Here is a 21,414-nt window from a genome sequence, read left to right on the forward strand (position 1 = left end):
TTGTTTAGTATTTTGAATCGATATAACCAATCCAGTACATAATACCTACTTTTCGATTCGTTTCTTTGGTGATGACAGCGTTATGTACTGGAATTTAACTGGATAGTTTGATATTTACCAGCCTCGAACGTATATTTATACGTTGCCCATTGCTGGGGTTCTCGGATGATGAAATGATAAGCTGCTAAATATAAGCCAATGAGTGTCCCGTTTTAACACTGCACGTCCTACACATTACATTTCCGAAAATGCTAGCGTTTGTTTCAGCTTAAATATACCTTGGAATCGGTAGAACCTCTAAATTCTCCTGGAACTCATGTTAGATATGTTAACGGCAATGCAAACCGCAGGCTTGGTTAACTAAACTAGAGTAACTTTAGATGCTTGCGATGCAGGCGTAGAGTAAGTAACTCTACGCTTGCGATGTGGAGTTTGACAATGCCACACATTTTCGTATACCGAGCATAAGGAAGTGCGACCGTCGCTCTTTCAGCAGACGCGACGGGGGCGATGACATGCGCCGTCGTGTGCTTTCAAATTTGGCCTGGGCAGCTTGAAAGGTGTTCTCTTTTTACGATGTATGTTATATCAATGTTCTAAAACATGTCTTTAATTATAAGAGAACAATATTGGACAGTATTTTGTTCATCCATTCAATGTTTAAAGATTCATAAAGCTTCCAGCTTGTTAGACTATTGTGTAGGGTCTACTTTTCGCAAGCACAAAGTAGAAAACATGTAACGACCCAAGTTAACTTTGGCGCGGTACGTACGCCGGCGGTGGCCTTGTCTACCGGAAGCGCCCTCGCTATACTTATTGTGCTCTTGCGGGCAGTTGAGCTAACATGAAGGAATTATTAGCACGACCTGTACTTTTTTCCCTCTTGCTCGTTGTCACTGCTTATTTCACAAGCTTTACCTTCATCACCAATTCGGCTGTTGGTGACTAACGCTTACACCGTCTTATCACTCAGCTCGTCACAATCATACTTCTAAACTTCACAACAAATTTTAAGAGTCAGACATTCAACATCGAGTTTATAGCTCAACCGTCTCTTTATTATAAAATCTTCCGCCCTTCTTTCCTGGAATTACTAGTGTATTTTAGCATACTTATTATCAGTTAATTTAATTGCTGTTCTCTGTATTCACTTCCCTTATGAATATAGGCGTGTTCGTTGAAGTTAAATATCTAAATTAATAGACCATATTATTCGTACTCTTTTTAATAATACTAGCAGCAATTATTACCGCTGCAAGAAACATACATAAATTTTGAGGTTTTATTTGTGCCTCTCTTTTACTTGAAGTACTATGTGCCGGAGTGCTACAGGAGCCCCTCTACGCATACCAACTTCCAGTGTAAGTATACCGAGTATCTTCTGCCTTCAAATCGTCCTGTACTTTCTCTAAGATATTTGCAAGAGAGAAAACAACTTTGAGCCATAAGGCTATTTAATTTAGTGGTTAAGTGCGTAGTTCATTCATTCGTTTTATGCGCCGCATAATTTAAAACCTCGATTGCGTTATTATTTTCTCTCTGGAAGCTTTTAGCTTCTTCTCATTTGAGTTATACAATCCTGTCGGAAAACATGACCTTACATCAAATACGTTCAGTGTTACGGGCTGTGCTAGTCCCATTGTCAGACGCGAAGTTCTAAAGAACAAGATAAAATAACGCCCTTCCTTGGAGCACACGGTTGCAATCAATTTTAAACTTATTGCAGAAATGTACTTCAAATGCCATGATAAAGTTGTACTTTTCAAAATATGAGAATCATCCTTCATTACACGTTACCTACCCTATTAAAAACAAACCTTCATACTCTTAATGCCCTTGAAAGTTCTAGACATAGCTGTGTTTCAAATTCCTTCAGTCCTTAAAACCCCTTCATTCCTCCAAACCCACAGCCCTTCAGACACTTCAGCCTTTCCGACCCTTTAGCCTTTCAATTCCTTAGACGCCCAGGTGATTTTGAGACACAGACCGAAAATGCAGGCTCTAAAATGTCATTGGAAGTTTGCTTTTTTTACGTTTGCTTTTGCATGCATGTTCAAACTCGTAAAAAATAAGTACCAACGTGTACTCAAACACGGGCGCAAGCAGTGTAGAAAGAAGCCATCAGACCAAATTGCGGCTACCGAGCTCTTTTTTCGTCAAAAATATCGTTCGAGGTACTCACAATTCCGCTGATAAATTTCTGAGATGTAAGGTATTTAAACTCTTACAATTGAGTGGGGGCACCAGACGCACACACGTTCAGTAATATGTTTAACAAAAACCACGAACGCGAAGCCAACGCCCGCTGCCGTTGAAAAATCTTGAGCACGGTCATGGTGCTGCGCTTGGTGCCGTCGCGGCGGAGTCCCCGGCGTTTCTTTTCGCTCGATGGACGATCTTTCGAAGCCGTGCGGCTTACTCGATACAAGAAGCAGGGCACTGAGAAGCCTGCTTCCTTATCCGCACACTGAGCTGCTCTAGGAGATAGATCCCACACATGGGACAGCAAGCCGACTCTGAGCGAACTTTCCTTACGGCCGCCCCATACAAAATGAACAAACGGCTTCTCAGACGCATGTAACTTGAAGGGCCACGTGGCTTATCCTTGAAACGAATTAAAAATATTTGAACGGGTCACGTGCTTTCCCGGGAAATATTTTGGCATACAACACATGCTTCTCAGAAAAATGTAACTTACCTCTAAGACTCTTCAACAATTCATCAAGATTTATTTTAAAACTATGACGGACGTCTCAAAACTCTCAGGAACTGCTGAAAGGTATGTCAGGAGCTTTCGGAAATTCTAGTGTGGCCCATAGACGTTCCTTGGTGTCAACTTTCGTGTTTCCTTAGTCTTGTGTTTCATCAAAAATGTAACGTAATTGTACGAGTATTGCCCAGAAAGTAATGCCTCCTCTTTTTTGGAGGGAAACTGTTTACTGAAATTGTTAAAAATCACCACAAACTATTACTTCACATTTCAGCCCTACATTCTATTTTTACAGAAGCTCCGCCTAGCTTTATGGTTTTGCGCTCGCACAAAATAAGGGCATGCATGTCACCCCGTACCAGCTTATTTTATTTTTACATAGTCATGTCTGGACCCCACGAATGACACTCTCGTCGTTTTGAAACTTTGTTCTGCCAAGTCCACCTTTTGGAGGGCCAAAAAGATTCCAATTTGAGAGGTAAAATCAGAACTATAAAGAGATGGGACATTACAGTCCAAGCGTTTGTCTCATGGGTTTTGAGACTGGTGTTAGGGAGGGCTTTGTCGTGCTGAATCAAAATGTCCCCTCGCTTCGTGCCAAGCCGCATACTTCGGTAACTCCGCGGAATTTTGCCTTCTTTACTGCCTGAATGTCCTAGGGATAATTTTTAGGCTTTGATACGTTGATCCTAACACATATCAACGGCACGCAGCAGCGTGTCTGGGTAATTCCCGGTGCCAGGACTCCTGACTGCGGCCAATATGTAGTGTCTCTAATGCCTTAAGGAACACTGAAATAAAAAAAAAATACATTTTAAAATGCCCTTCTACAACACGTATTTTGTTGGTTTGTTTTAATTTTTTTGCGTAGAAAGTTTTTACGGGCACTATTTGCGCCGTCAGGCACAATTTACGTCGAGGTAGCCCTAGCAACGCCCAGGAACGTGACTAGCTCCGTTCCATTTCTCGGCTTTCAATGGATGGAGAGATGATTGTCGCGTGGAATGTTTGCTCTAAAACTAATTCTCCTTACCGCGAGGGTCTTTTATTAGACTATTGTTTATTCTTCACAAAAAAAAAATATATATACAAACTCATTATTGTTTTAGAAAACATCACGAGATTGTATTTTACGCTTTGGTTTCAAACGATAGCATACATGGCTGCCGGCGTTTGCAGCGAGCGGTTGCAGGAACCGTGTGGCTCGCTGAGGTCGCCTGGTTTTAATAGTGCGAATCGGTTCACGTTCACAGACGTGTCTAGCGGAGAATATCCTCATCCTCAACGGACGTAGTTTGCAGCAAAAAATTGTCGAGAGTACGCGCTTTCGAAAGCGCTGTACGGGTCCCTGTTTTTGTAGCGGGACTGGCATAAGCATAGCGTCCCACGTCAACCAATATGCTTGACTTGTCTTGATTCGTCCGTTTGAGCGTTTTGAAGCTGAAAAAATGTGTCATTTCCCGTGAAAGCGGTCCCGTTACTCTGAGAATCGTGCAACACTCGTGATGGCGACAAGGTGCGTATGTAGGTGTTTCCAGACGGAGGGAGAGATCACAACATCAAATATTTGTAACCCCCCCCCTCCCGCCGTCTTTTCCCCGTTCTTAACTTTTACACACGCTGAATTCAATATGGCGGGGAAGGGTTAGGGCATATGGACCCCCCATCTGAATCCGCCACTGATTGCGACCATGGTTTCAGCAATAAGAGGTAACATGCACAGGAAAACATTTGCGAGTCATATCGTTAAGAAGTCGGGTGTTCGCGTCGCATCAGGTTTTTCCAGGTATGTTTCCGCCATTTTGCTTAAGAAGGCCTGTTGCACTCAAGTTTTGGGCAGTCCATCTGAGTTGCTAGAGCGAGTATTTTTAGGTCGCGTTTTAATTGTTCGTCATGACACCCACCTTGCTCGCGGACGCTACCTCAGAAACAGCCGCAGACATTATTGGTACAACAGGGGTGGGGTGAATTCCTAATATTGGTTCAGGGTGGTTGTGGGGGAGAATAATTCAGGCGACGGGAGCGACCTTAAGAAAAAGTCGCGGCGGATGGCGCCCAGGAGATTATGCCGGCTGTCGCCGCCGTGTCACATGGTGCCGCCTAATCCAGAAGGACCTCAAAGCTGCGGCTAACATTTTTCTCTGAAGAGAGATCACAGTACGTTTAAATAATCCGCGAGGTGTGCCCGGTGTACATCATTGAAGTCAACTAGCGATTTCCCGTCAACAAAGTTGCTCCCGCATCGCTCAAACAAGTGTAAAAGAAGAAAACACGAGTCAAGAGGTTTCGAGGGTGGCAACAGCACCCTTCCCCTCTCCCCGCCCCTCTCCTCCTTGAGATCGTCACTGCGCTCTGCAAGCAGACATCAATACCAAAAGGCTGAGAGGACGGTATATTTATTTTCCTTTTGTTTTTAAATTCTTTCGGACGCTTTTTACCTTACATCCACAGACGGTGACAAACTCATGTATTAGACCGCGTATCTTGCATGATAAAAGGTTAGAACGTTTTTTCATAAGCACATCTTACGAGCATCGCAGACGGTATTAGGGGGGTACGTAATAGCGGACGGATGCAAGCAATGGCGAACGTGGACGCGCCGCTTTCATGGCCGCATCTTACGTGCGTTCCAGTGGTGGTAGTAGAGTGTGTTCTGACAGCAGACGAACCCGTACGCTGCTCCGCATGAAGGTACGTAGAAGAAAAGGCGACACGGCCGGTTCAAGCCAGCAAGACGAGAAAATTCCAACTTAAGCCGGAAGTGAAGGTAGCGGTCCGTGGGAACGCCCCCAATGCTGCCCAAGTCCACCCAATAGTCTAAGGGTGCCCAAGTCAGTCCAATAGCGTCGTTTGGTTCTGGTTGTTGTTAGAGGTGGGTTCTCCCAAACTGGAAGTCTCCCCCGGCCTCACCTCTTTTAGCGTCATGTCGCCTCCACAAGCTTCCTTGTTTCATTCTGTCGCGCGTCTTCCCGCACGACTAGCAGACGGTGTCAGACGGCAGACTAGAGATGCCGGACTTCGTGGCAGGAAAACATTGGACTTGCGAACGTGTTTAGCCTAGCAGCCAAGTCAATCCAGTGCTAATAGGCGGGGCCAGCGTTCTGTGGGCGGGGCAAGGACGTTTAAGTACCCGAGGATCCGAGATGGCGGTTACCTTGACTGGCGCAGCAAGGGCAACGTGGTGTTTTCGAAGTTCTCTGTTACGTAAAATTGCGTGGTGTTCAGCTCGGCAATTCTTTCTGGGACCTACCACGGTCGAATCAGATCGCCGTGCAGCTGAAGGAGTGCACAGTGAAAATGTTCGCCCCTCGGAATGTGCGTCGACGATGCGACCTGCTCAACGCTAAGCCTATTCCCACAGTTCATCGCCGACGGACGAACGGCTCTAAAAGAAATCGCCGAAGTTCTCGCTATCCACTGGACATCAGTAGGTCAGGAATTTCATTCTGCGATAGCATTGATAAAAGGTGCCGTTTCCACGGGACGACTGGCTCCGTGATCGAATTTGGCTACGCACTCGTACTCGTAGCCTCTCAACCACCGAGAAAAGCGCGCTTGACGAGACAGCTGCGGCTTGGTTTAATTTGAAATAAAATAATTGGACACGTTTTCATTTTCAATATCTCTTTCCAGGATCATGGTTGCGCTATAAGCACCCGAAATTCTACTGCTCTAGCAAATTTAACCAAGATCATGCGCGGTGTTCACTTGAAAACCTAACGCACAACTAAATTCGGTCCGAGCAGGTAATTTTTAGCGTACGTTACGCTATTGCGTATTACGTACGTAAGAGCCAGCAACGCTATACTAAAACTGTCTAGTGTGTGAACCGGCCTTTGGGCTACGACTGCTCTGCGCCTCCAGTCTGCTTCATCTACCCGCTCTCTCAGATGACTTTGGATACAATTGGCGCTCCAAAAGAAGTTTCGATGAGCACGCGCGTTCTCATCATGACGGAGGGAAACAAACACTTGTTCGAAGCAGTGCTAGTACAATCTTCTGTCAACCCGGTGCCATTCTCAGGGTTCCTGCGTTCGACGTCTGATAACGCTCGTTTTCCAAAGCCGCGCGAGCTATGACGACTCGCTCTAGACGACGCTCCCGGCGCGGTATCGAGTGCGTTCGCCACACACCCACTTCCTACTAGACAGGCAAGCACTAGGCTCCTAAGCTCAGTGGACGCCGCCATGTAAATATGAGGCACGCAACCACGATGCAAAACAATACCATGGCAACGCGGTTCTTTTCCCCCTATTTAGATGGTAGCGTCCGTTAAATGAGTTTCCTAATGATGATGTAATTTACTCGAGACTGCGGTAAAAGTTGGCGGACTTGGTATAAGAAAAAAAGACAGGAAAAGGATCGCCTCATTGGCCGAGAGACTGAAGAGACACTTCGTGGCCACGCCCACTTCCGTCACACTTAACTTCGCTTTATACACAAAGAATACGGACGCCGCACCCTCCCCACTAAAACCTCCTTGTGTCGGGACCTAGAGTGGGTGGTGAATTCCGCCTACATTGCGTCTAGCGTCCAAAATATAACTTTGAAACGCGTGTTTGTCACCTTGTTCCTGTCCCTCCGAATTTATCTTGAAGTTTCAGTCCCAGTCTCAGTGTTTAAACATCATGACTCAAACGCACCAGCTTGGCCATTCGTTTACCATTTTTCTTGAATATTTTGCAAGATTCTTTTTCGTTGAAATATTTAAAATAATTACAATCCTTATTTACCCTTTAGAGGTTGTTTTTTTATTTATTTAAAAAGAAATATTAAAAAAAACTTTAGATGTTCTTTTGTTTTTGCAGTTTAGTGTTTTTTTAATTTTTTTAACCCGGCGTCGAACCGTGTGTATATAGATTATAGATTAAACAACTTCTAAACACAGCATGCAAAAAAGTAGACAATTTGTTGTTTCCTTTTTGCCACTGAAAATTGTTTCTTACCACTCGTTGTTTGTAACACATCCCACATCCTCTGCGCAACGAATGTTGAATTGCAAACTTCCTTACAAAAAGCTCCAATATGGCAACCTGAAAACGTTTAGGTTACAGATATTTTGCGCGAGAAAAATAAGAGGCGCGTTACTTTCCGCGAAACCAAGAACTCGCTATATCTAAAATAATGGTGTGGTTTCTATATAATATCAAGCGAGCTGACATCACTCTTCAAAAAACTTTAAAACGTTTTATTATGCGTGTTTTTATTTCAATCATCGTTCACCCCTTTTCGAGTGACCTGAGTTTGCAATGAACTCCAGAAACTTTTGTCAAGTTAGGTAATACAGCTTAAACTTATAAAAAAAACATCATAAAGTAAATAGTGAATATCATATTTATTAATGTGCAAGTTATAACAAACACATGTATACGTTACTAAAATAGTTGCTGGTTTAGTTATGCAGTCCCCCTTCTTTCATCCAAATTACCATAAAAATAAGTCCCAAAACATTTTAAACATAAAATATATGCGACCTTCTGTGACACGGATTAGCGTTACTTATCAGGTAGTTTATTTATTTTTAATGGGGCTCCCCGGAACTTAATATCCGCGGTTGTAGAAAACAATTTTCAGAGGCTATACGCACAACTTTTGATAGGTTGCCTTGCTTTCATATAAGGTTTTTAAACCGAATTAGAAGCCCTCTTGAAGATTGGAGTTTCTATAATCACGTTTTTTTATGTATCGCGGAGGGTAAAGATTTATGATGACAGCATGGGTCTTAGAGTGCGCGATTACTATAAAAAAATATAGAAAAGGGTCGCGCGAAGAAAGGTCAAAGTAGAAGAAAGAAAGATAAACCCGAGCCACGGCATTGGTGTCTCGCACACTATATAAACAATACACCCATTCTTTTCCTAAAACCAGAACTTGACTCTCATTACGCAACAAGCCGTAGTGCAATAAGATACAAACTTTGTATTTTGTCTTCTCTGTAGTTTCTATCTGCTCATAAAACTATTACTTCTGTCTAGAAAGTATCGACTCCACGCTTAAATAATGTGTTCCGATTAGTCGTATACTATTGTTTATCAAGAACCTTGCTAAACTAGGTTGCGCAATTTCGAAAAAATATTTGTTGAACAAATTGCAACTTTAATCTGTGCAGTGCTGCCAGCCTGGGAAGTTCAGGTTTTTTTGGAGGCCACGAGCTCACACATGGCTTTGACAGTAAAGGTAACGTGAGGTTTTAGTATTTTTTTGAAACGCGAAGAACGTTGATCTTTTGTAGCTGCGACAAGTAAAAATATAGTTGCGTTAAGAGTGATAGGGCCAGTGTACAATAAGATAAAATTAAATAATAATATTAAATCCTACATGTTTTTACTGGAATACCAGATGAATTACCAGGTCTCGACAAGGGGGTCACTCGCAAAAGCGCAGGGCGAGCCGCGAGAACACTGTTTTTTTTTTCTTATTCTTTTTTTTGCCCACTCATTGCCAATAATCTGCATAATCTGTTCAAATTTAGTAGAGAAACGTAACTTCGAGCTTAAAAATTAAATCAAATTCAGTTTCATATAAGGCTCAATTCTTTTAGATATTTAGCTTAACTAATATTTTACGAACACAGTGCAATCATTAAAATTTAATTAAAATTGTCACCTATAAATATGAGTCTACAAAACGTGAAGGTAACTATTTAAGGTTTTACTGTTTCACAGGCAGGGACTTTGATGCCACTGGAAAAATGTCAAAATGGTGGACTCCAAAGGATATAGCTGAATTTACAAGGAAAGCCCAGTGCTTTGTGAACCAATATTCACAAATATATGATGAAGAAGCCGAGGAACATGTACGTAACTTGTGTTTATGTTTAATATCCCGTGACGTCATGCAACACAGCCAGATGTATAACCTGCCTTTTCATCCCATTATCTCTTTTTGATAAGCCTGCATTTCCCTCAACAACCAATTTCGAGGGCTGTTGAGGGAAATGCAAAGGTGCAAGCGAGCTGGACAAGAATGACAAAAATAATCCCTGGAGAAGGGGAACAAGAGGGACAAAGGACAAACATAAATCTCCAAACACAGCTAGGTGACTGGTGAGCGACCGAAAAAATGTTTGTCCTTTGTCCCTCTTGTTCCCCTTCTCCAGGGATTATTTTCGTCATTCTTGTCCAGCTCGCTTGCACCTTTGCATTTAACTGCATTATAATTATAACCTTAAATTGCAAGCTTCACCCTTGTTGGTGTTCGACTGGTGGCAGCTGATAAAACCCGTTTGCTCTACTGACTTCTAACCCCTGGTTAGCTCAGTTGGTAGAGCGCTCCACTTGTAATGGAGAGGTCCCGGGTTCGATACCCGGACCAGGCGGATTTTTTCGGTCGCTCACCAGTCACCTAGCTGTGTTTGGAGATTTATGTTTGTCCTTTGTCCCTCTTGTTCCCCTTCTCCAGGGATTATTTTCGTCATTCTTGTCCAGCTCGCTTGCACCTTTGCATTTAACTGCATTATAATTATAGCTGCAAGCTATACCGTAATTTATTTTGACAGCAGCTTGTTTCTTTGAGTTAATGGACCTCCTGCCAAGGGGTCTTTACAGCAGGGCCCAAGCAAATTAACAGTCATGTTTATGTTGTGTACTTGCAAACTTAAATCTCTAAGTAAGATTAAAAAGTGTTTTTATGGGTCTATTTTTACGAACAAATTTTATTGTACTTTGATTATTCATCACTTTCGCGTAGACATTTTCTTCGTACCTACACTTCACGTAGGTACAAAATAGGATGATATATGATCAAAGTATTTTTTAATTCCCTATTACAGCCCAGTGGAACAAGAAATGAGGTCATGTTAGTGTCTAAGTCATGCCTAAGTCATGTCTAAGTAAGATTAAAAAAGGGTTTTAGGGTCTATTTTTACGAACAAATTTACTGTACTTTGATTATTCATCACTTTCACGTAGATATGTTTTACGTACCTACACTTCACGTAGGTACAAATTATGCTGACATATGATCAAATTATTTTTTTTAATTTCCTTGTGCAGCTCAGTGGAACAAGAACTGAGGTGGAGAATATTGCTGACAATGGCGCGATCAGTGCTATTCTATTGGTATTTATATAACTTCATTTCTCTACTGCGTCTGCACTGTTTTTACTGTGTTTGGGTTGCTTTTGAGACAAAAAATGGAGGTGGGCTATTTGGTGGTACATAGTAAACATATAATTAAAGCAGCGTAAAAAACACGCGGATAAGTAGAAGAAGGGACACATATACAGCACTGTGTCTGTGTCCCTTTTTCTACCTGTTCTTGTGCGTTTTGAGCCCTTTTAATCATGTGAAATATTCCGTGCGCAGTAAATTCTGATATCAAGAATTGTGCAAGAAGATTCTCTGTGAGAAAACTTTGTTGCGTCATAGAAAAAATAAAACATTTTACTGCTTTTGAACTACACAACAAACGAGCGCAGGCGTCAGTGTGTATGAAGTGGAGTGTTTTTGTTAAAACTATAATGGTGCAAGGCTTATCTATTTCAAGACGCTATTGCGGATTTATATATTCTGTTACTAAACGTCTTAGTAAAATTAGCGCAAAGACAAAGGAGGAAGAACGTAGAGACAGGATGGAGCGTTACTTACAACTGGCGTTTAATGCTTTGAGAGAAAGACAAAAAAGACGTACTGACATTTAAAAGAAAAAGACACACGAATGAAAACATGAGAACTTGTCAGTGAATTAAGGAGCGGATGAGAAAAAGAAATAACGATAAAAAATAAAAAAGACGATAAACAAGACTGTGCTCGAATTATTAATTTATTTAATGGTGATTTAGTCTATTGTGTAATTTTTAACTATTATCTGTGTTCTGACGCCGGGAACAAGCCGGGACTCGTTGCACCGTTCAATAAGTTTAGGTTCATCCAGATTCTGTACAAACATCAAAGCTTGAGCATCGGCATAACGTTGCCCCGTTCTGGCAAGGAAAGTAAGTGACCGTTGGTCAATATAGTCAAAAGTTATAATTTAAAAATCAGGTTATTCAGTATATCACTATAATTGGAAAGAATGGCTTCAAACTGCAGCAGAAAGTAATGTGATATTTTATGCTCCAGAAAAACAAAAGTAAAATTTCATCAGCACTTCTCAGCATTGAGTTGATGTGCGATCATTTCTGTCATAACTAGAGTTAACTGTCTTTGCGGTTTATTTTTATTCAACAAATTCGGTGTTTTTCCATGTAAATTTTCGGTGTCCGACAGGAAATAGGTGTTTATCGGCCTTATATTGAAGAACTAGGGCACGGACGAAAACTTCCCCAACCTCAAAAGGACATGCTCGCGTTCAAATTACTTAAAAAATGACCTGGTACAAATTAAAACAAAAATGAAGTAAGGATTTTGGTCTCCAAAAAAAAGAATTATCCTCGCGGACATTTGACTATGGCTGTGTGAAAGGTAAACACAAAATAAAATTATAGTTGCAGATTTTTTTCCGCGAAGCATACCTTTTTCTCAGTGACATAAAGCTGTAGTCCAGGGCTCTTCGGTTTTCCCCAATTTCAATTAGAACCGGCTTGAGGTTAGGTTTTGGGGCTTGTCGGTAGTTACCGAAAACACGGTACCCACATCATAACAAAACAAAAAAATGAAGTAAGCGGTCTGCATGTTTGGTATCTTTGAATATTGAGTTTTAATAGGTAATTAATGTAAAGCTTTTGAGGACTATGCCGAAAACACCACTTCACACTGTACATCCGTGAACTCTAATACCCTGCCCGTCATTAGATTAATTATAGTGCAATGCAAACTTAACACTTAAAGAGCGAATTTAATTTATTTATTTCCACAGACCACAAATACTCTGCCTTGAGGCGCCTTGAGCTTATATCAACCTCAAGATGGTTAGCATTGGTGTGGTACAAATAGTACAGACTCATATGATTATAGAGACTAATGTGACGAAACTGAATGTCGGATAGGGTATGCTGCCATCAATCGTAATAATGTGAAATCATTATTCTCAAAATTCAACTCGTGTCTCGCCATGCTTTGTGCTTAAACAATTAAAGTCACCCTTTCTGCACTTTAATAAAACAATATATTTACTGGAAGCTGCAGCAGAATGTGGCAATTTTTATCCTCTTCCATACAGCCCGTCAAAGCGCACTGCCCACGCATTTCAAAATGTTGAAGAATGTGGTACCTCGCGCAGTTTTTCTAGAAACACTATGAATGCCCTGCTCTACAAAACATTAAGTATAGTTTTAATGAACTAGTATTTTATTTTCGCAAATGTGTGTACCGAAACAACATAACATACCTCTCTTGTGAATATTATAAAGTGAATTATAACCTTATACACCTAAAACGGTATTATAACCATTTTGTGCAAAGTCTCTGTTCGCTCTGAATGCCCCAGTTGTGTAGTTATGTTTCTGATTCAGATGTCCTGGCTTTATAAACTTGCAACTGAAGGGCTTGCTTTTATCACGGATAAATTACCCAGATTGAAGACCACTGGAATTTTCTATTTTCCTTACCGATTATTAGGCTCTCAGCAGTGTATTAAAAACTACGCCTCAAGCGGACGTTAAACTCCCAGGACTTGAGAAGCGTTCCCCACAGGAGCTGTTATTTCTTGCATATGCAAATGTGAGTAAGACGCTGAGTTATAAATTTCTTTTAATTCAATCTTTTTTTAAAGACTCCGTTGTTACAACGCTGACTATTAATTGTATTTATTGATAGTCAAATATGTTTTTAATTATTTACGGTGTCAAACCTTTCTTTTTATTTATTTACAGTACTGTTAGCTTTTTTGTGTTGACTCATAAGTGTTTTTTTTCAAACAAATACATGAAAGAAAATCAACAACCGTACTGGAACCAATAACCACAAATACGATCATCGTCTGGCAATCTCCCGGTTATGCATCAGCGAAAACAGAATCACCACACGAACATCGTTTTAAGAAAACTAACGCGTCTTTGATAACAAGTCACGTAACACTTTCAAACTTCTCTAAACAATCGACCGAAACAAACATTACCGGTTTGAGTTGAGCTAGTTGGTGCATGGTCACTGATGCTGGGAAATCAGCTTGAACAGTAAACGATTACCCAACAGAAAGGTCACCGCCCAAATTATTCCACTCCTCAATAGACCCTATGCTAAATTGTTTGGACGTCTGGCAACACTGTGCGTTTCCATCTTGGTTGCGTTCCGATTCCTCTGCTGTTTGGCTTTGTTGTGTTGTCGGTAACAATCGAGGCCTATATTCACCCTCACCTGCGAGCTGAGGGTTAGTATTGTTTTACGCCCTTCTTGCACATGTACATGCTAGTCACCCCGCCGGTCTCTGGTTGCACGCCGCAACCAACATGGCAGAGGTACACTTTAGCTTCAAATTTGGCTTTGAGTGCCGGCAGAGGCACGGTCGCGGGCGCGTAGTTCTCGAAATTTCTTTTTCTGCGCGAGTGTTTGTGCGAGCGAAGGATTCTTCAGCAATGCGCTGTCGCGCTAAGGCCTTAGCCAGCGTCGAAGCCAATTGGTGAGATGGAGCATGTTCTTCGGCGCCCCACTAGATTGCATCGTGCATTTTGCTCTGATTTAGTACTTTTATGTACTTTTCTTGTACCATAAGTAGCGGTAAGCGGCATTATGCAGATAATTTATAAAGGTGGTTTCCTTGTATTTTCACAGTGGAAGCCGATGTTTTCCTAATAGACTTGTGTTTTGGGGCGGCTATCTTTTCTACGAAAATCCTGAATGTCTTTATGAGGAAACCTGGAAATTCTTTCTCATAATCTAGAGAGTCCGCAATCCATTCCTTTTTCGCCAGCGTGTGACACTTCTGTTACATTTTTAATTCTGTGTAAGACATTCTCTACCAGTGCTTACATATTTTATTCTAAAATCTTCGCATTCCATACCACAATGGGTTGCCAAAGAATTAAATATATGTATATGTAATATTAAATGAGCAGATTTAAGACACTTGCTATAAAGCAAATTAATAAAAAAACGGCATAACTAAGCTTAAACAATAGAAGAGTATTAAACAAAATCAGTGTAAAAATAAGGATTACAAACAAATATCAAACTTCTGGACGAAGGAGTACTTTCTTTGTGCTTTGTGATATGAAAAAACAAATATTATTTTTATACTTCGCTTTGCTATATGATGTACAAATATAAACTCACTTATGACATGTCTTTGAACCGTCGATATTCAATAGTGAGTAGCTTATTTATTACGGCATAAAACAAAAGATTAAGAGGTTTAAAGACCTTATTGAATATGCAAGTATAAATCCAGTTTAAGCATGTGTTGAGCATATTTGTTTTCACAAACATGTCGCGCATTCACAAAGTTTATCCTCGCATCAGAGAGTCACCGATCACACGTTTTGTAACTTCTAAAAACATATATACTTCTTTATTTCCACGTTTCTTTTTACTTACTTCCACGTCAATTTTTATGCAACCAAGCTTATCAGTATACTTTGTCATGTGTTATATCGTAATAATTTTGTAATCAATCTAAATCTAAGCCAATTGCCGCGAAAAAGCTAAAGTGAACCTGTACTCTCTGCGGCGCTGTTAGGCCGAACAAATTATAGCCGGTTTCCTCAGTTTTTTCTATCAGTATTGAAGGGCTCTCTTTGAAATTTAATAGCAGTAAAGTGCTCAGCTCGGATACTAACCTAAGTGATACAATTTGGTGCCTGCCAGTATACTTTTAAAATGAAATACGAAAAAGCACCAAACTCCTGTTCACGCTAACAGTTTCACGCCTTGTACACACGTCAGGAGGCCTCAGTCGCGTGAAGCGGAATACTTTTTAGATTAAAAGGTGTTATACACACGCTAATCAAAATACCTTGATGATGTTGATCTGTCTACAACAACCAACTGACACAGAGCTCTTGTGGAATATTTCACAAAAACTTGGTAAATAGTTTAGATCCTATAAGATTTTTAACTCACGTATTTATCAGCCTTAAAAAATGCTACCGGGTGACGTTGTTCGTAATCTTGCGGGAACTTATTTCTGATACAGATGGTTGAGCGTGTTGGTTTATAATTTACGGCAACGAAAAAGGGACATCAGAGGCACATTTCTATGTCCCTCCTTCGTTATCGTAATTTGTATCTGAAGTCCTACATTTTACAGTACATTTTTATTACCTTTTTTCCTTCGTTTCCTTATGGGAAACAATTTGTCTAAGCTCGTCGTCATTGGCTAACCCGTTTTAATCACTGCCACAAGGTTGTCATTAGCGCATTAAAATATATGTTCCTTTTTTCTTGAAAAGTAATAGTTTGACAGAATGATCGCATCGACCTCATCGCCGTGAGATTAAGCGAAAATTCTATTCGCGAAATTTTACGTTAATGCGATTTATTCGTATTTATTTATTTATTTATTTATTTATTTATTTATTTATTTGAAATACTGCGACCTTGCGTAAGGCAATTGCAGCAGGTGAAAGAAGAAATACATGCATTCTATACAAACAAATGAAGCATCAAGTACCCGCTCTATGGTATAACGCCATCAGTAATTTAACAGAGGGTTCAAGGAAGACAAAACTACTAAATTCTCCGCGTACACTGCGTACACTTTTTTTGTAATACAGCAAACAAAACCATACAAAACTAAACTATTAAACTTCTAATGTAAATATCTCAAATTCGAGTGAACGATTTGCTCCATCAATATTTCAGTTTTCGATATTATAGGAAAGAGCGAGTATTTGACACAATTAAGGGGACAGTTATACAGTACAATATTTAAGGGGTGAAAGCTTCGCATACTTGATTGTGTAATACATTTTCTGTTAAATCTCCAAGTGCTGCGTTAATAAGCTTCCTATCAAATTGGTCTCACGCGACTTGAAGACACTTTAAGGCGTTCATAGATTCACGCAAAACGTAATTGACTAGATTATGTTATTCTTTTATAAGTGTCTGATTTTCATAGTGTAAAAAAATTTTAGCATTATTTCAGTTTAAGTGAAATTTCTGGGAAATGAGCACGCAATCAAAACTGCTGCATAGTTTATGTTTCGTGATAACAGTTTTTTTTTTTAATTTTAGTAGTTAGAGAAAATCGTTTAATTCATTAAAAACACAAGTTTCGTGTTCGTGTCAGTTTATAATAGTAAAAACTTGATTAAAAATATACAACATATACATGGAAGAAGACAAAAAGCTTTTCCGCTGTTTTCTTTTTTTAACGCGATACCGTTAAGGAGCTTGAATCACAGAAAAACCGACGTCGGTGGTGTGACGCAAAATCTTGATTGGTCGATAGGATCATGACGTCATGGTCTCCTGACCTCGCGTTGGAACTTCGAACAACCAAGCACGCTCACGTGAAACGTGTCGTCGCGCGCGGAATGAAAGTGATTAAAACGTGACGTGGTAAGGCCAATTCTAGTTCGCAGCATGTCTCAATGATTGCACTTTCTAAATTAATTAATTTTACCTAAAGAAAACTTTAAAGACTTTTAGGCGGAATTAGAACCCACGACCCTTTGGTTACGAGCCAGACACGCTACAGACAAGGCCACGCAAGGTACGCTTGCACGGCGAATGAGAACGCGATGCAAACCGTGCCCGATAACACTGTCGCGTTCCGCTCTTAAAGGCGAAGCTTAAGCGTGCTCCAAGTTCTTATTATGTTGCAGTGAATATGTATGTTCATATAATAAATATTATAATAAAACAAATCTCTGTCTTTGTGAAATTGCATTGTCACATGTTAATACTCATTAATCGGTGGTTTCCAGACAATGTGCAACAAAATGACAAAGGCAGCACGAATATATCACATTGGACAAAATGCACACAGCCTACCAATGCACAGGTAACTATTGTCTACTTTAAATTTTATTGAAACTATTAAAGAACGTGAATTTCAATGAAATTGGAAAGTATTTTGAAGCAACTGTATCAAAATTGTAACATTTCGACCAAAGTAAATCACTAATTTAAACACCTTATATACTAAGCGATAATAAATAAACAATGCATTTAGTAAGTGATTGGCACTGAGAAACTGCCTACAAGCGTACTTTGAAAAATAGAAGACACGAAACGTTGTTTAGCCCACAGGACAGACTTATATCGCCTTTTACCCGGCGGTGTGGGCTTGCAGAACACCTCTGGTTGAATACATTCTATTGAAGTGCATTTATAAGATATTGAAACCACTGAAAGACAAGACGGCTTAGTGCAGTGGTTTCTTTTTTGCTTCAAAAAAAAAAAAAGAGAAAACCTGAGTTCCATTCCCGGCTCCGCCAAAAGTTTGTCTTTCGGCGCCTTTGTAAAACTTACTCCGTTTTAGCAGCATGGTTTATTCATCTTCATATTTGGGATATGCAAAGGGAATAAATCATGACCAAAAACTACTGAGCACAAATAAAATGCAGCTTCGAAAAACAATACGGGTTTATTTGTTCCGACAGTAGCCGAGGGCCTCGACTTGTTTAAGGAATGACACGAGGTCAGGGACTGAAGACAGTGAGAAAGACATCTGTTGGGCGAGAACAACGTAACACCACAATTAAAATCAAGAAGAAAAATAAAACATGGCGTGCACCCAACCATAACTATGTAATCCATAGCACACATTTCGGTGTCTAAGAGAAAACGTCCGGCGCATAATATTTTTTAAGTCAGTGAAATACGGTATATATAAAGGCAAAGAGGGTGCTTGACATTATTTCAAAATGACTTAAAAAAGCATTAACGGTTCATGAACGCAGGCCACGGAGATGCGTTATAAAGCCAGGGGGAAACAATATAGGGACTAAATGTCATGATAATTTGAATAAATATCTACAGATTTTTTATTAACTTCATAACGAGAGAAAATTTACATACGGTTCCGCTTGAAAACCTGCTGAATGTCGTCTACAACCGCTAAATCAGTCAATTTTAGGAAGACTTGAAGCACGAAGGAAGCGTGGGTGTGCGCAAACTTGCCAGTCGCGCAACAGGCTGAAGGCTGGCGGTGTGAAACAGCTGAGGATAGGGTCATCATCTTGATTTTCGCACCACCATTCTCGCGTTTTCCACTTCAAAAGCGGAAAACGGCTTAAAGCGTTTGCCGCTGCTTTTGTTTCCTGGACAAAACTTGAGTGCCACAAAACGCGAGAAAACGCGGACGACTGCGCAGTTATCATTTGATATTTTATAACCCATTCTAATTTCAGAGTGAACGTGCCACTGCAAAATCACAAAGAGTTCGCGGACGCATTCAACTGCACTTCGTCGAAAAAGATGAATCCACGTGATCGATGCACACTATGGTAACATAATTTTGTTGCTGTCGTGAAATTGGGAAGAGGATTAAAGTCATATGTTATCTGATTTTCAAGATTGTCCCAAATAAAAGTTCGTCGTCCTTAAATGATTACCTGCCAAAATAATTATATTCATAACATTAGTGTGGGCGCATGGCGTTTCTGAAAATCTAAGGGAAACTAATTATGTTAACACAGTTACATTTGAGGGTTTTAGTAGATGTTTCCTATACCTCCGATAACAATAGCCCGTACTCCACCTGTAGTGTTCGCCGGTGAAGGGAACGGCATTTACGACAGCAGACGGTGAAGTGCGATGGAATGTCTTTATTCCATGTCTAAAACCAAACGAAGAGCGGCCGCACCGGAGGGGCAGGCTAACTTAAAGCATCTTATCATGAAAGGGAGATGGCACAGAATGGAAGAGGAAGCAAAGAGGAAAAGGACAAGGGGAGCATAACATGGGCTTCAACGCCCGCATTATACAGCGTGCCCAAGTAGCACACAGTGGGCTCTAAAAGGGGGGCCGACGGAAGTCCCACCTGGGCTGCCTCGAAGGATTCACAGGGGTCCTACTTGGGCAGCACAGATGTGGTCCCCCCCCCCCCCCCCCCCCGGAAACTTAATTCTGTGCAAACTATTTTTTTCATTCCCTCGCGGTGTAGGGTCTTGCAGTGCATCTCATATTCAGCATGTTTTACTTTTCGCATGTGAGTACTGAAAATATTATTTCCTATTAACAATAAAACGTCTTCAGCAAGACCATGAAAAATTAGGCATTTTAAGTGTCCCAAATGAAACAAAAATTAAAGGATGATCCATTGGTGGATTGAAAACAGCACACACGTCCCCCTTTGGGAAACGCTAACGCTGACCCCCTCACTTTTCTGTTTATGCTTTCCCTCTTGTTTCCTATATTTTTGCTCCCACTTTTTTGGCTTCGTTACAGGGTTAGTGTTAGCGTTTCCCAAAGGTAATGCAAACGTATTTCCTAAGAATCCTCCAATGTATCCTTTTTTGTACTCTCGCTGTCAAAGTACGTCGAAGACCTTGGATACCATCGTGGAACGAGCCACATCCATACCTGTAGTAACTGAATGATTTACCTCCGCTAGGAGGGCGTCGCGTGTTTCGGTCTTTTTCTTCTTTGTCTCACAAATAAACGCCCAGAGACAGTTGGAACGCGGTCGCGATCGAAGCCGGGTGTCTGTTGTCTGGATCTCGGTCGACGACCACCGAGGCGAAGTTATAACAACTGGCGACGAGGATGCGATGAACAGACAGCATGCCGAAGTTCCACGAGCTCCGCCCGGACGAGGAAACGTTCGACGACTACCTGGAGCGCTTCCAGATTTTTGTGCAAGTGAATGCTGTGAAACCAGAGGATGCAGCGGCAACGTTTTTGAACTTCCTCGGGACAAATGCATATCGCACTCTTAAAGAATTGCTGGTGCCCTCGCTTCCGATTTCCAAGAGCTTGTCAGAATTGACGTGTGTACTCAAGAACCACTTCTCGCCGGCCAAGTCTACCATAGCGGAGCGGACGAAATTCCACCGGAGGTACCAGAAGGACGGCGAAAGCCTGGCAGACTTTGTGATTGCCCTCAAGAAGCTGGCCATGACTTGTGACTTTGGTGAATTCCTCGACACTGCTCTTCAAGACCGGTTCGTCGCTGGTTGCCTCGATGCCGAGATTCAGCGACCGCTTCTCGAGATGGATGGCAGTTCCAAATTCGGGGACGTCTACAAGGTGGCACTGGCAAGGGAACTGGCTACAGAGCAGAGTAAAGAGCTGCAGAGACAGAGCGGTCCGGATACCACCGACGTGCATCGGTTGCGGGACAGACAAGACCAGGAACAGCAGCGACAGCCAGGAACTGTCTGCTCTCGATGTGGTTCTTCTGCGCATGAACCTTGTAAGTGTCCATTTCTTAAAGCGAAGTGCTTCAAGTGCGGAAAAGAAGGACACATCAAAAAAATGTGCAGAGGAGAACAGACCAGGGGTAAGCCAAAGAGCTGGCCTAATGTGGGTCCCGGAGACGTGTGCGTTGTGCGTTGTAACGTAGTCGCGGGGGCGCCACCGGTTACGACTACGTAGGAAATAGCAGGTCACGAGGTAGAGTTGGAGGTTGATACGGGCTCTGCAGTTACCCTTATGCCAGAAGAGGAGTATCGAAAGATTCTACCTCGAGGAGTGCTAAAACGGTGTGAGCTCAGCTTGCGTACGTACACCGGGGAAAAAGTTAACGTTGTCGGTGTATCCGATGTCGAGGTAGCTAGCGGTCATGGGAAGCATGTGCTGCCTTTAGTGGTGGTAAGAAACGGCAGTGTGCGGCTACCAACACTGCTTGATAGAAACTGGCTGCAGCAAGTAAAGCTGGACTGGAGGTCAGTTTTCGCAGTTACAGCAGAAGAGAAATCTCTTGAAACATTGAAAGTG

The 21,414-nt window shown here is 41.4% G+C and overlaps 2 protein-coding genes across 2 annotated transcripts in view; both read left to right on the plus strand.

Annotated features, from left to right (window-relative positions):
• The window catches only part of LOC115332174 (neprilysin-4-like), a 74,299-nt gene extending 55,315 nt beyond the window's left edge, over positions 1-18,984 (plus strand). Inside the window, exons 14-20 of the mRNA XM_040216240.1 lie at positions 1,310-1,361; positions 8,820-8,887; positions 9,376-9,506; positions 10,705-10,770; positions 13,210-13,311; positions 17,457-17,533; positions 18,885-18,984. Coding sequence (XP_040072174.1) covers positions 1,310-1,361; positions 8,820-8,887; positions 9,376-9,506; positions 10,705-10,770; positions 13,210-13,311; positions 17,457-17,533; positions 18,885-18,984 — 596 coding nt within the window. The remainder of the gene's footprint in view (positions 1-1,309; positions 1,362-8,819; positions 8,888-9,375; positions 9,507-10,704; positions 10,771-13,209; positions 13,312-17,456; positions 17,534-18,884) is intronic.
• A 1,275-nt stretch (positions 18,985-20,259) lies between these two features.
• On the plus strand, positions 20,260-21,072 carry LOC120844448. The gene has a single exon (XM_040216241.1). The coding sequence runs from the start codon at positions 20,260-20,262 to the stop codon at positions 21,070-21,072; it is 813 nt and encodes a 270-aa protein (XP_040072175.1).
• Positions 21,073-21,414: the final 342 nt, after the last annotated feature.

Source organism: Ixodes scapularis, unplaced genomic scaffold (assembly GCF_016920785.2).
Source record: "Ixodes scapularis isolate PalLabHiFi unplaced genomic scaffold, ASM1692078v2 PGA_scaffold13__105_contigs__length_92229423, whole genome shotgun sequence".
Lineage (NCBI taxonomy): Eukaryota > Metazoa > Arthropoda > Arachnida > Ixodida > Ixodidae > Ixodes > Ixodes scapularis.